The sequence below is a fragment of the Silene latifolia genome, chromosome 1 (genome assembly GCF_048544455.1).
Source record: "Silene latifolia isolate original U9 population chromosome 1, ASM4854445v1, whole genome shotgun sequence".
NCBI lineage: Eukaryota > Viridiplantae > Streptophyta > Magnoliopsida > Caryophyllales > Caryophyllaceae > Silene > Silene latifolia.
The window spans coordinates 146,105,385-146,119,023 of NC_133526.1; the positions used below are offsets into that span (position 1 = coordinate 146,105,385).

Below are 13,639 nucleotides of genomic sequence, written 5' to 3' on the forward strand. Positions count from 1 at the left end.
CCGTTATTATGGTGAGATGCAAGCCATAAGTATGAATGTGACATTAGTAGCCACGTCCCGTGCAATGCTTGCTAGGTGGTTTTCAAAGTAATGGCTACGGGTTCCATTCATGTATTTTGTATTGATTGATCTCTTATTTATCTCTTCATATGACTCGAATTCTTATCTCACATCTATGTTATATTTCCTTGAAATGCGTGCCTTTGTATAGATGACCGTATTCTTGTCTTTCTTATTATTTAATTATTTCACATGAATAGTTGGGTCACTATTATGCTAATATTGATCTAACTTGTTCCATCTCATTTAATCGCCATGATTAAATATAAACTTGATGTTCATATCTTTTGTAAGTATTTTATATGATTTACTTAATTGAGTTCTTTGTTATGTTCATCTTGACAATTTGTGGCTGGAAGAACCTTGAGTTACTCCCCACTGACTGTGGCGTTCATGTTTACATGAATGACATATTTGTGAAGATGCATCCGGGGGTTAGACGTGTGAGCTAGCGAGCACTTTAGCCTAGTAGTCGGTTTATTAGGATTGCTTAGACTCACCTTTTATTGTATTGTCATTCGAGGGATATATTTTCCCTCACCTTTGACTATCACGTTTGTATAATTTAATCTTTATTTCCGCATCCTTTATTTGTGTTTTAGATTTTAATGAATCCCGCGCTTTAAATTTTAAAAGTTTCAAAAATTTCCTAAAATTCCGCATTTTATTATTGTACTTTCTTACCGTTTTTGCGGGGGTTCACATGGCTTACGCGAGGGATACCTGAGATGGAGTCATCACCTGTCGTTATAGTCTTCTGTTGTGTCTTGAACTTAGTTTGTTTTTCAGTTGATTGGTTTTTGGGAACATTTGTATTTACTTTACAGTTTTGGTTTTGGATTGTAATCACTTAAACTCATTTACTTAAATATGTATGTTTCTTTATGGTCTATTTGATATACATTACCTCGGGTAACCGAGATGGTAGCATTTCCATTCATTAGGTGGTCTTGGTAAGGCACCTTGGTGTATGGGGGTGTTACACTTCCTATTTCACTTCTCCGGATACCAGAGCTATTTCTCCGCAAACTTGGGTTGTGGCAGGCCCGCCTCTGCCACAAATAGATCAATGAAGATCTTCTCATGGAATTGTAGGGGTTTAGGAGGTATGGACGCCCCTATTATTCCTTTTTTAAACTGCTCCGTACGCTACTATGATATATCTATATTTTTCCTTCAAGAAACTAAATGTTCCATAACGGATAGAGTTTATAAAAGTAGTCCTCTCAACCTGCTCATTTTTGTGGTTCTGGCTCTTTAGGTACTATTGGTGGGTTACTTTTGTTATGGGATGATAGATCTGACATTTTACCACTTGTAAAGGATCCACATTTCATCCTTTGTAAAGTTATAAATCATGTTTCCAATAGTGTATGGTATGCCGTATTTCTATATGGTGAGTCATGTACTGCGTCTAGAGCGAGCTTTTGGCAAGATATAAAAGCTCTCTGTTCTGGTTATTCTCCGCTTTGCATTATTGGAGACTTTAACCAAGTTAAACATCATTTTGACAAACTTGGTGGCTCCTCCAACATTGCTGGATGGACGTCCTTTTTAGATTTGAGAATCGATATCCCTCTGTCTGAGCTCCTATTCTCAGGCCCTCACTTTACTTGGGCTAATAAGCGAGACTCTTCAAGTTTTATTCTGGAGCGTCTTGACCGATGTTATGCATCTCAGAACTGGCTTCTTTTGTTCCCGGATGCTCATGTTCAAAATCTCAATATATTGCTTTCTGATCATGCCCCAATAGTTCTATCTACGATAACCCGATGCCAAAAACCTAAGCGTCCTTATCGAGTAGATAATTGGTGTCTGGACAATCCAGAAATTCAGTGGCTTATTTCTTCCATTTGGAATATTTAAACTCCAGGTTCTGCTATGTCCTCCGTTTCCATGAAACTTAGCCACATCTGGTCAGACTCTCAAGGAGGTTTAGTTTTCGGTACTTGTCGTTAGGAGCACCTAGACCAAAACACAATTTATAACTTCACAAACAACTTTACAATTAGTAAAGAGGCAAGTAAAGGTCGGATCCCAAGGGACGGGAATTGAGATGAGATTTTCTATTGCAACTAGTGGTGTCTAAGGGTGTCACAATTTGGGGTTTGAAGTAGAAGATCACTAAACTAAAAAGCAATGAAAGTAAACAAGCAAGATGATTAAAAAGGGATGTAAACAATTGATAAAAGGCACTAGGGTGTCATGGGGTCATAGGGGATTCATGGGAATTGATCATACAAACGTATTCTCAAATTATAAGCAAGCAATTATTGTTGTGATGGATCGAGTAGGTTTATATCTTACAATTCTAGGAAAGTTTGGGTCCCGGAGCCGAATCGATTAGATTGTACAACACCTACAAGTCGGTTTAATCTTCCCTACTCAACAATATGCATGGTCTAATGAGACTCGAGTTAGTTTTTGTCTTACAAGTCTCATTGAAAAGATAGGTGATGGGTAAAAAATGCAAGGATTCATAGGCTCACATTTCATCAAACATAACATGTGCATAAGTTGAGATCACAACAAGCAAGCAAATAAATTATGAAAACATATTAAATTAAGCATGAATCATTCCTCATGTTGGTTTCCCCTAATTACCCATTAACCCTAGCTAAAGAAACTACTCACTCATTATCATGTTGAACATGCTAGCAAGGTTGTCAATCATACCAACAAAGTGAAACATGATGAATAAATGAAAGTGATTAACAATAATTAAAAAGGGATTAAGAGAATTATACCTACTAATGATTCCAATAATAAAGCAAAGAATAAAAGAAGTACTTGATGCTTGATTGGAAGGTTGTCAATCTCCCAATAATAACCCAAATAATCTTCGATTACCCAAAATAAAGGATGAACAAGAGAGAGATTAAGGAAATAAAACTTGTATTAACTCTTGATTAAATGTTGATTACAAGATTAAAGAGAGATTTGATTGATATTAACCACACTAAAGATTGCTAAGAACATGCTCTTCTAATTAGACTAATGGGGTATTTATAGTGGGGATTAGGTACATAAATTAGGGTTAACTAAGGGCTTAAATGATGATTAAGTCCTTGAGGAATCGCCGGTCTCTAGGGAGACTCCGGTCTCCTTTTCGCCGGTCTTAGAAAAAGATGTGCATCCTTCCTTGAAGCTTGTAGAAGACGAACTAGCTGCATGGGAATCCGGGCGTCTTAAGCACAGGACGGGCGGATTTAGGTGCTTCTGGACGGGCGTCCAGAAGGTGAAGACGCTCGGATTGGTGGAGTTTTGGAGGGGCGTCTTGTTGAGGAAGACGCTCGGATTGTGGGTGATGGACGGGCGTCTTCAGGGCAATCCGCACGGATTGTCAAACAGTTTCATTCCTTCTTCTTTTCTTCCTTTTTTTTTCTGCATAAAATCCTTGAGGATTTCCTCGGGGATGCAAGGATATTTTCTCATCATTGCCCATCTACTATAGTATGTACAAAGGCCTTCTAATCTTGTCTCTCCTTGATGCTTGGTCATTGAATTCAATCAATTTAGCCTCATTTTGCCATGAAAATGCAAGGTTTGCACTCCTTTCCTACCAAGGACACAAAACCTCAAAGAATATGCAAAACAAAGAACTAAAGACAATAAATGACCCAAATATGCACTAAAAAGCATGGGAACAAGGCTAATTCGGGGACTAAATGTGCTTAAATTATGGTCACATCAAATATCCCCAAACCGAACCTTTGCTCATCCCGAGTAAAGAGGTGACAAAGACTAGGACCGTTATTTAAACTAACCTAATAACATAGCCGATATGAGATAATTAGCGGGTCTCACCCCGCCCCTTCAACTCACAACAAGACAACCATGAGGTAGGATGCCTTCTTGCAAGGCAAGGTGGGTCTTGCCAAAATGGCGACACATCCAAACATTAAGCACACTGTAACACCCCGTAAATTTGGACCGTTATTATATTTTAAAAGTAATATTTTAAATCAACTTTAATTTAATATTAATTTATTTGAAATAATAATAATTCGATAAAATATAATTTTATTTTATTTTGAAGTAATATAATTATTTTTGATAGTTTGGAAATGTTTAAAAGTAATTTAAACTATATTTGAACCTTTTCTTTAATAAAAGGTTATTTCGATGAAAAGTCGTAAACATGGGATTTTCTATTTCTTACGGTCGTTGGGTAAATGAGTTAGGATATAGGGCATATGGGTACTTAATTTTCTAGTAAACTCGTGTTTAAAAACTTTAGCGTTTTCGAAAATCGCGTTTGACGAATAATTTGATTTTCCGTCAAAACGAATCAAAACCGGTTTAATTTAACTCGAAACGGTTTTAATAACTATCGAAATTTCTTAACGATGAAGAAACGTACGTATAATAAATAGCGGCAGCGAGTCGCTCTCCTCATTTCTCACGCAACATTTCTTCTTCTCCCTTCCTTTTTCTTCTTTTTCGTCCTTTTCATTTTTTTTAATTTTAAATTGATTTTGCCACTCCGTTTGTCATCCGTTATCAATGATTTTCGTTCCATAGTGCTGCTTTCATCGTTCCTGTCAATCCGTTGTAAGTAAAATTCATTTTCGTCATGTATTTTTACAAACCCATTTATATTTTCAGCTTTATTTATTATAAGACGGTTGTATGTACTAAAATAGACGGTGCAGTAGAATATTTGTTAGTCATGAAGGACTAGTTCGATCGGAAAAAGGTAACGATAACGGATTACTAAATATTACTTGTAAAATATGTTTATTTCGAATCTTTGGTTAGTCTGTTTTATAATTGAGACGGTGTATAATTATATATAGGGATCCTTATGGATGTTAATTAGTCGATTGTATAGTTGAGACGGTGTATCTTGATATGTGGAGATGATTGAGACAATGTATCTTGACCTCTAGGGATCATTTGGGATGCTAGCTAGTAATTGCTATATTTAAGACGGTGTATCTTGACATGTAGGGATCGTTTTGGGATGCTATTTGGGATCTTGTTTAGTTGTGGTATTGTGCGAAAATTAGGATTTTTTTTTGAGTCCGCTTTGCAAGTACTTTGGGACATTTTTGGGACTGTTTTGACTCGGTTTAGGACTGGTTTAGGATTGATTGAACTCTGTTTTGGTACCGTTTTGTGCGACCTTGATTTTTTTTGGGACGATCGAAATGGAGGCCGTGTGGGCTGTTTTGGCCTCGGTTTTGGGAGCCGTGACAGGCTGGTTTTGGGCTCGATTTTGGGACGGATAAAATGGTGCTTTATGGGACTGTTTCTAGGGCGTAAAAGTTGTGACAATTTTCTTGGTATGCCTGTCAAAAGGGAGGGTCATAATGGTTTATGAACATAAGACAAAAGAGCTAATGAATATGTTTACATGTTTTGATTTGAATTAATTTCCGTCTCATATTTTATATAACGATAATTCGTTAATATCGTCCCTTCACATAATTATTTTAGGTGACTCATATGTGGTTGAAGATGAAGAGTAATTTTGGGTTTTAGAAGCTTTCTCAAGTTTATTGCTTGTCTCTTTGCTAGCTTAAGGTAACTATTCCGAGTTACTCGACGAATTAATGTCACATTAGTAGTTGATGTTGTGTTTGTTGTTTGATAAGTGTTTAGGTGATTGATAATGTTTTACTTTCGTTTTTCACATGATAGAAATTGGAAATAGCATGAGAATAATATTGCGATAAAATTTGTGATTTGGGCCAAAGTAGGCCAAGACTCTGAGCTGGGCCAGATTGACCGAACGAGTTTGGTCAAACTAGGTTTAAACAGTCAGCCTCGATTTGACCGATGACCTGTCGCGGGACTCGGGTCGAGGGTTTGTCTTTGAGGTGAGATTAGTTGTTATTGGAGGTTTTATGTTATGCCTTGATATTCGTAATTATCAGTTCACATGTTGGTTGTTGGATGCTTTGGATGCCTTATGCTTGAGTCTTGTTGCCTCTTTGCCATTTTAGCTTGTTCTCATGAATTATGAGATTAACGGTTAGTTGGAATTTGGATTATTATTGATATTGAGGATATTGTTGGATTGTCTGCTGAATAGACATTTATATAGCCTTTCACATGATAGAATGTTAGCATTTATGTTGGTAAGTTGGACTCTTTGCCCCTCTTATGGTTAATTGGGTATCCTACTTGTCTTGTGTGGTGTGGGCTAAAGTATTCAAGCTGGGACTAGCTGGGACTAGGTCCTAGGTGAGTATTTCGGCCTTCATCATAGATAGGTCATTATAGTCTTTAACGAGTGTATGTTCACTGCTTAATAGCCTCTGTGTTCCTGACTTGGTGGGTTTATATCCAAGTTGGGGCATGACCTCGTTACTTATTTTGAGAGTAAGTGGTCAGCTTAAGTACTAGCCAACCCTTTGGTGGACTCCTTAGAGTACTCACTTTGTTTTTAAAAAAAATTGTGGGTCTTGGGTGCGGTGGTGTGTATCCGCATGTCTAGGTCTCCGCATTTTTAGGCTAGGGTTGTGTTGTGTCTTGGCCATGTTTTGATAGAACCTCTGAGCCAAGATACCGGTTCGATTACCTTCCCTACCTCGTGGTATAGGCTCGAGTTACAGAGTGACTATTGACGGTGCTAAGAACTTATGCCTGTCTTTGATATATTGCCCTTTCTTGTTTGATGATTCTATGAATCATAGAAGGTGAGATGCAAGCCGGCTATGGTTGATAGAGTTTGGATTCCTGGATGTTATGTGATTCACATGATAGTGTAGTACGAGTCGGTCTAGTATTCACATGCTAGGACTATGTGTGGTTATATTGTTGTTCACATGATAAGCACGATTGTCTAGCATCTATATGCTAAGGCATTGTGTGATTCGTATTCATATTCTTATGTTTACATGTTATATTAATTATGACATTTCGTGGCTGGGAGGACTCGGAGTTACTCCCCACTGACTGTGGCTTTCGTATTTGTATAAAATGCGATTGACAGGTAGGTGATGCATATATGGGGTACATGGACGAGCTAGCGAGCAAAGTAACCTTGGAACCTAGATTGGCTTTATTTTATTGTGACCCTTAAACACTTTTTATGTCACATACATTTTAGGGACATATGTCTCCCTCTTTGCATTTGGTTGTATAATTTGCTATTCGCGACTTTAGCGATGGTTATGTTGTGAAACTTCTAGTTAGACCTTGTATGTTTGACACATTCCAATTTGGATATCTTTATAACAGTTCGGTTTTAAAATTACGGTTTTTTTACCCAATTGAACCTATTACAAACATATCCATGCAGTTTTATTCTAGAATTACGTGTTTACTTTTCCGCGATAAGTGAGGGTGTCACAGTTGGTATCAGAGCATATTTGCTCCCGACGCACGTTTGTGCACCCCAATATAAATAACTTGACCTTAAAATAATAAACTTGGGAGATGGGTAAGATGGGTAGACTTAGGATCTTATGTTGTAGTCTCTTTGTGTTTGCTCTTTGTTAGGTACTAACCTGTTTGTTGATTGTCATTTAATAATTATTGCGTTCTTGGATCAATGACCGTGAGCTTATCTATAGCTAATGGAATTATTACCCTTATAAAAAAAAAAAAAAAAAAATTGAACTAAAGTTTTTGAAAATATTTTAATATTTTTCACTGGTTTTAACGTCAATTAGTGTTAAAGCTTGTTATTGGAGACGTCTGATAATTAGTTTTATCATTTGTTGGTGTAAAAATGTATTTTTATGTCTTTGAATTGGAATATTGATGTTCTTGAGTGATCGCCAAGAGTATCTCCGTTCCATTGAAAGGACACTTATATTTTACGAAGATCAAGATTTAGTGCCTATTGCTGAGGATTGAAGATTTGTTCAACCTTTGAAGAATGCTTCTACTTTCTTGAAGATGTTTCTCATTCTTTATGTACCTTGCCTTATTCTTAATCTCTTGGTGCTTATCCTCCTTCTAAACTCCCTTCTGTTTTACTTTAAAAGTCACTCTTGTATTTCCTGACTTGTCATTTGTTCCTTGCTTATCTTTCCTTAACGTCTTTTGATAATACTATTTCTTTCGAGAAATGTTGACCTTGGTTGGAAATTATGACCTTTGAAGGGATTGTTTGTGCTTGAACCTTTCTTGGTTTTGAGAGGATTTGATGTTGGAAAGACTTAGGTAGTATGATGAGACATACTTGATGATTCTTATACCTATAGATCCTTGATAAAGTGAGTACGTTGGATTGGTGAATTTTGTGTGTCAAGTGTGAGTTGCATTGGTTACTAAGGTTATGGAACATGGCATTGTTGTTTATGTTTGGGATACTAGTGCTTAGTACTTGACTTAAAATGGATGAAACTGAATGGTGGGTTTGAGGATATAGGATTGACTAGGTAAGTCGAGTTGTGATTGGCTTCCATAATCACTTTGGACATGAGAGTTTGATAATGTGTATGACCATATGAGAAAAGCTAATGGTGGGATTATTAGTTGGTTTTAGTGAGTGATATTGATTACTACTTGAGGTATGGTATGAGAGTGAGAGTAAGCTACATTATTGGGAAGTTTTAGCACTTGTTTTAATAACTAGAAAGGGTAACGGTATGGTTGACACCAATTGTTAGGTTAAAGAACATAGTTTCAATTTATGGTTTTATGAACTTTGAGGTGATGAAGTGTTGTTACAATTAAGACCTTGTTTCTTGGGAATTTGATGGTAAGTAAGTTTTAGGATGTCAAATTTGAAAGAATACTCCTTGGGATGTTGATGACCATAATGGATTGGTGATGTGATTTGGTATTAGTTGGCTCTTGAGAGTTCTTAAGTTGAGAGAGTCTTAGTATTGAGAAGAATTTGTTAACCCTATAGTTTTATAGACCTTGAGGTCGCATTGAGTACTTGAGATGATGGGATGATGTCGTAGCTGAGTGTAGCTGAGTGTAGTTCCGCTTTTGGGAATCCTTGATAAGTAAAAGGATAGAGAAACTTGAGATCCTATTGATTTTTCAGATTTTGGGGTTGGTATGTTACTACCTTGTTTTGAAATGAGAACCTTGTGGAATATTTGAGGAACCTTCTCTTGGAGTTTAGAGCTTGGTATTGGGATTCTTGATTGAAGGTTTTTTTTTTTTTTTAAGGAACCCATAGTTGACACTAGTTGGATACGAATATAACTTTGTCGGAAGCCTTGACCTTAGGCTTGTGAAAGTTGTTTCTGGATGTTTGAGGATTTGGAGCGATGAGATCACACTTATAGTGGAGTACCTTGTTTTAGGGAATAGATTAGGATGAGGTAACATAAGCGATTGAGGAAACCCTTGGGAGTGATGTGGTTATGAGTTTTGTTGTTAGGAAGTTTTCGAAACCGTTTTGAGTGATGTTGTTGTTTGAGATAAGAGTGTCTGGCGTTCCCTTGTTGGCTAATTTCCCTTTCTCCTAGATCATAAGCGTTACCGTTCATACCTCATTTCCTCGCTTCATCTTTCTTCTCCTTTAAGTTTGACACTTGTATCTTGTGAAACTCTATCTTTGACATCCTTGTAATTTTGACTTCAATTTTACCCTATGAAATTCATTATAGCTCTCTTGTTGCTTAAGTTTGAGCTCTCTTAACATACTTTGTTTCTATGCTATCTAAGTTACTTTCCTTTTTGTACAACTTCTAAACTTTCAAGCTACCAGTTTCGATTCATTCTTAAAAGTTTATGTCACTTCTGCAAACCTAACCTATTTTTGAAGACTTGAAAATGAAAATTTGATTTAGTTCCCTATTCCTTCCTTGAATATAAACTCATTTATCGTAATTTTAATTATTAGACCCGAAATTTCTTTAAATTTTATCCAATTTCTATTAACTTTGATCTATTTATGACTTCTTTGTCAAAGTTTAATATTATATTTCCGGAATTTAACTCCCCTTTTAGTTTAAAGGTGAAACCTTTATTTCTATTTTGGCTTTTTGCAAAAGAAAATTTGAGAAGATTACCTTTTCTTTTGATTTTAACGTTGATCGGATGTTAGAACTCGCTATTAGAAACGTTTAATAACTTTTTCTACTCTTGTCGACGAGTGATTTTCGGTTTTAAATTTGTCTTTGACTTGGAAGGTTAGCGTTCTTGTGTGCACAACAAGAGCAATTTCGTTCCATGAATGAGACTTATACTTTTGAAAACTCTTCATTAATGTTTTCGAAAGTATTTTGATTTTTGATTTATACAAATGATTTGCCTTTGACCTTATCTTGGATTTGGAATGTGATGTTCTTGAATGCGCAACGAGAGCACTTCCGTACCTTTGATGAGAATCGTTCATCATAAAATTTTATTTGAAACTTTTGAAAGAATTTTGATTCTTACGATAAATAACCTTTAAAATGTTTTGGTTACCGATTCCAATTCCAGTTTTATTTTTATAACCTTTCATTTATACTTTCAAGTTTCGAGGACGAAACTTTTTAAAAGATGGGGTGATTGTAACACCCCGTAAATTTGGACCGTTATTATATTTTAAAAGTAATATTTTAAATCAACTTTAATTTAATATTAATTTATTTGAAATAATAATAATTCGATAAAATATAATTTTATTTTATTTTGAAGTAATATAATTATTTTTGATAGTTTGGAAATGTTTAAAAGTAATTTAAACTATATTTGAACCTTTTCTTTAATAAAAGGTTATTTCGATGAAAAGTCGTAAACATGGGATTTTCTATTTCTTACGGTCGTTGGGTAAATGAGTTAGGATATAGGGCATATGGGTACTTAATTTTCTAGTAAACTCGTGTTTAAAAACTTTAGCGTTTTCGAAAATCGCGTTTGACGAATAATTTGATTTTCCGTCAAAACGAATCAAAACCGGTTTAATTTAACTCGAAACGGTTTTAATAACTATCGAAATTTCTTAACGATGAAGAAACGTACGTATAATAAATAGCAGGCAGGCAGGCTGCTCCCTCATTTCTCACGCAACATTTCTTCTTCTCCCTTCCTTTTTCTTCTTTTTCGTCCTTTTCATTTTTTTTAATTTTAAATTGATTTTGCCACTCCGTTTGTCATCCGTTATCAATGATTTTCGTTCCATAGTGCTGCTTTCATCGTTCCTGTCAATCCGTTGTAAGTAAAATTCATTTTCGTCATGTATTTTTACAAACCCATTTATATTTTCAGCTTTATTTATTATAAGACGGTTGTATGTACTAAAATAGACGGTCTGGTAGAATATTTGTTAGTCATGAAGGACTAGTTCGATCGGAAAAAGGTAACGATAACGGATTACTAAATATTACTTGTAAAATATGTTTATTTCGAATGCTGGTTAGTCTGTTTTATAATTGAGACGGTGTATAATTATATATAGGGATCCTTATGGATGTTAATTAGTCAGTTGTATAGTTGAGACGGTGTATACTGATATGTGGAGATGATTGAGACGGTGTATACTGACCTCTAGGGATCATTGGGGATGCTAGCTAGTAAGTGCTATATTTAAGACGGTGTATACTGACATGTAGGGATCGTTTTGGGATGCTATTTGGGATCTTGTTTAGTTGTGGTATTGTGCGAAAATTAGACTCATTTTTTTTGAGTCCGCTTTGCAAGTACTTTGGGACATTTTTGGGACTGTTTTGACTCGGTTTAGGACTGGTTTAGGATTGATTGAACTCTGTTTTGGTACCGATTTTGTGCAGCCTTGATCGTTTTTTGGGACATCGAAATGGAGGCCGTGTGGGCTATTTTGGCCTCGGTTTTGGGAGCCGTGACAGCCGGGTTTGGGCTCGATTTTGGGACGGATAAAATGGTGCTTTATGGGACTGTTTCTAGGGCGTAAAAGTTGTGACAATTTTCTTGGTATGCCTCAAAAAGGGAGGGTCATAATGGTTTATGAACATAAGACAGTAGCTAATGAATATGTTTACATGTTTTGATTTGAATTAATTTCCGTCTCATATTTTATATAACGATAATTCGTTAATATCGTCCCTTCACATAATTATTTTAGGTGACTCATATGTGGTTGAAGATGAAGAGTAATTTTGGGTTTTAGAAGCTTTCTCAAGTTTATTGCTTGTCTCTTTGCTAGCTTAAGGTAACTATTCCGAGTTACTCGACGAATTAATGTCACATTAGTAGTTGATGTTGTGTTTGTTGTTTGATAAGTGTTTAGGTGATTGATAATGTTTTACTTTCGTTTTTCACATGATAGAAATTGGAAATAGCATGAGAATAATATTGCGATAAAATTTGTGATTTGGGCCAAAGTAGGCCAAGACTCGAGTGGGCCGATTGACCGAACGAGTTTGGTCAAACTAGGTTTAAACCAGTCAGCCTCGATTTGACCGATGACCTGTCGCGGGACTCGGGTCGAGGATTTGTCTTTGAGGTGAGATTAGTTGTTATTGGAGGTTTTATGTTATGCCTTGATATTCGTAATTATCAGTTCACATGTTGGTTGTTGGATGCTTTGGATGCCTTATGCTTGAGTCTTGTTGCCTCTTTGCCATTTTAGCTTGTTCTCATGAATTATGAGATTAACGGTTAGTTGGAATTTGGATTATTATTGATATTGAGGATATTGTTGGATTGTCTGCTGAATAGACATTTATATAGCCTTTCACATGATAGAATGTTAGCATTTATGTTGGTAAGTTGGACTCTTTGCCCCTCTTATGGTTAATTGGGTATCCTACTTGTCTTGTGTGGTGTGGGCTAAAGTATTCAAGCTGGGACTAGCTGGGACTAGGTCCTAGGTGAGTATTTCGGCCTTCATCATAGATAGGTCATTATAGTCTTTGACGAGTGTATGTTCACCGCTTAATAGCCTCTCTGTGTTCCCGACTTGGTGGGTTTATATCCAAGTTGGGGCATGACCTCGTTACTTATTTTGAGAGTAAGTGGTCAGCTTAAGTACTAGCCAACCCTTTGGTGGACTCCTTAGAGTACTCACTTTGTTTTTAAAAAAAATTGTGGGTCTTGGGTGCGGTGGTGTGTATCCGCATGTCTAGGTCTGCGCAGATTTTAGGCTAGGGTTGTGTTGTGTCTTGGCCATGTTTTGATAGAACCTCTGAGCCAAGATACCGGTTCGATTACCTTCCCTACCTCGTGGTATAGACTCGAGTTCTGAGTGACTATTGACGGTGCTAAGAACTTATGCCTGTCTTTGATATATTGCCCTTTCTTGTTTGATGATTCTATGAATCATAGAAGGTGAGATGCAAGCCGGCTATGGTTGATAGAGTTTGGATTCCTGGATGTTATGTGATTCACATGATAGTGTAGTACGAGTCGGTCTAGTATTCACATGCTAGGACTATGTGTGGTTATATTGTTGTTCACATGATAAGCACGATTGTCTAGCATCTATATGCTAAGGCATTGTGTGATTCGTATTCATATTCTTATGTTTACATGTTATATTAATTATGACATTTCGTGGCGAGGACTCGAGTTACTCCCCACCGATCGTGGCTTTCGTATTTGTATAAAATGCGATTGACAGGTAGGTGATGCATATATGGGGTACATGGACGAGCTAGCGAGCAAAGTAACCTTGGAACCTAGATTGGCTTTATTTTATTGTGACCCTTAAACACTTTTTATGTCACATACATTTTAGGGACATATGTCTCCCTCT

At 36.4% G+C, this 13,639-nt stretch overlaps 1 protein-coding gene across 1 annotated transcript; it reads left to right on the plus strand.

Annotated features, from left to right (window-relative positions):
- The first annotated feature begins 1,129 nt into the window (after window positions 1–1,129).
- Window positions 1,130–1,926, plus strand: LOC141657483 (uncharacterized). The gene is made up of 2 exons (XM_074464736.1): window positions 1,130–1,166; window positions 1,322–1,926. Exons 1-2 carry the CDS (start codon window positions 1,130–1,132, stop codon window positions 1,924–1,926), a joined length of 642 nt encoding a protein of 213 aa, XP_074320837.1.
- Window positions 1,927–13,639: the final 11,713 nt, after the last annotated feature.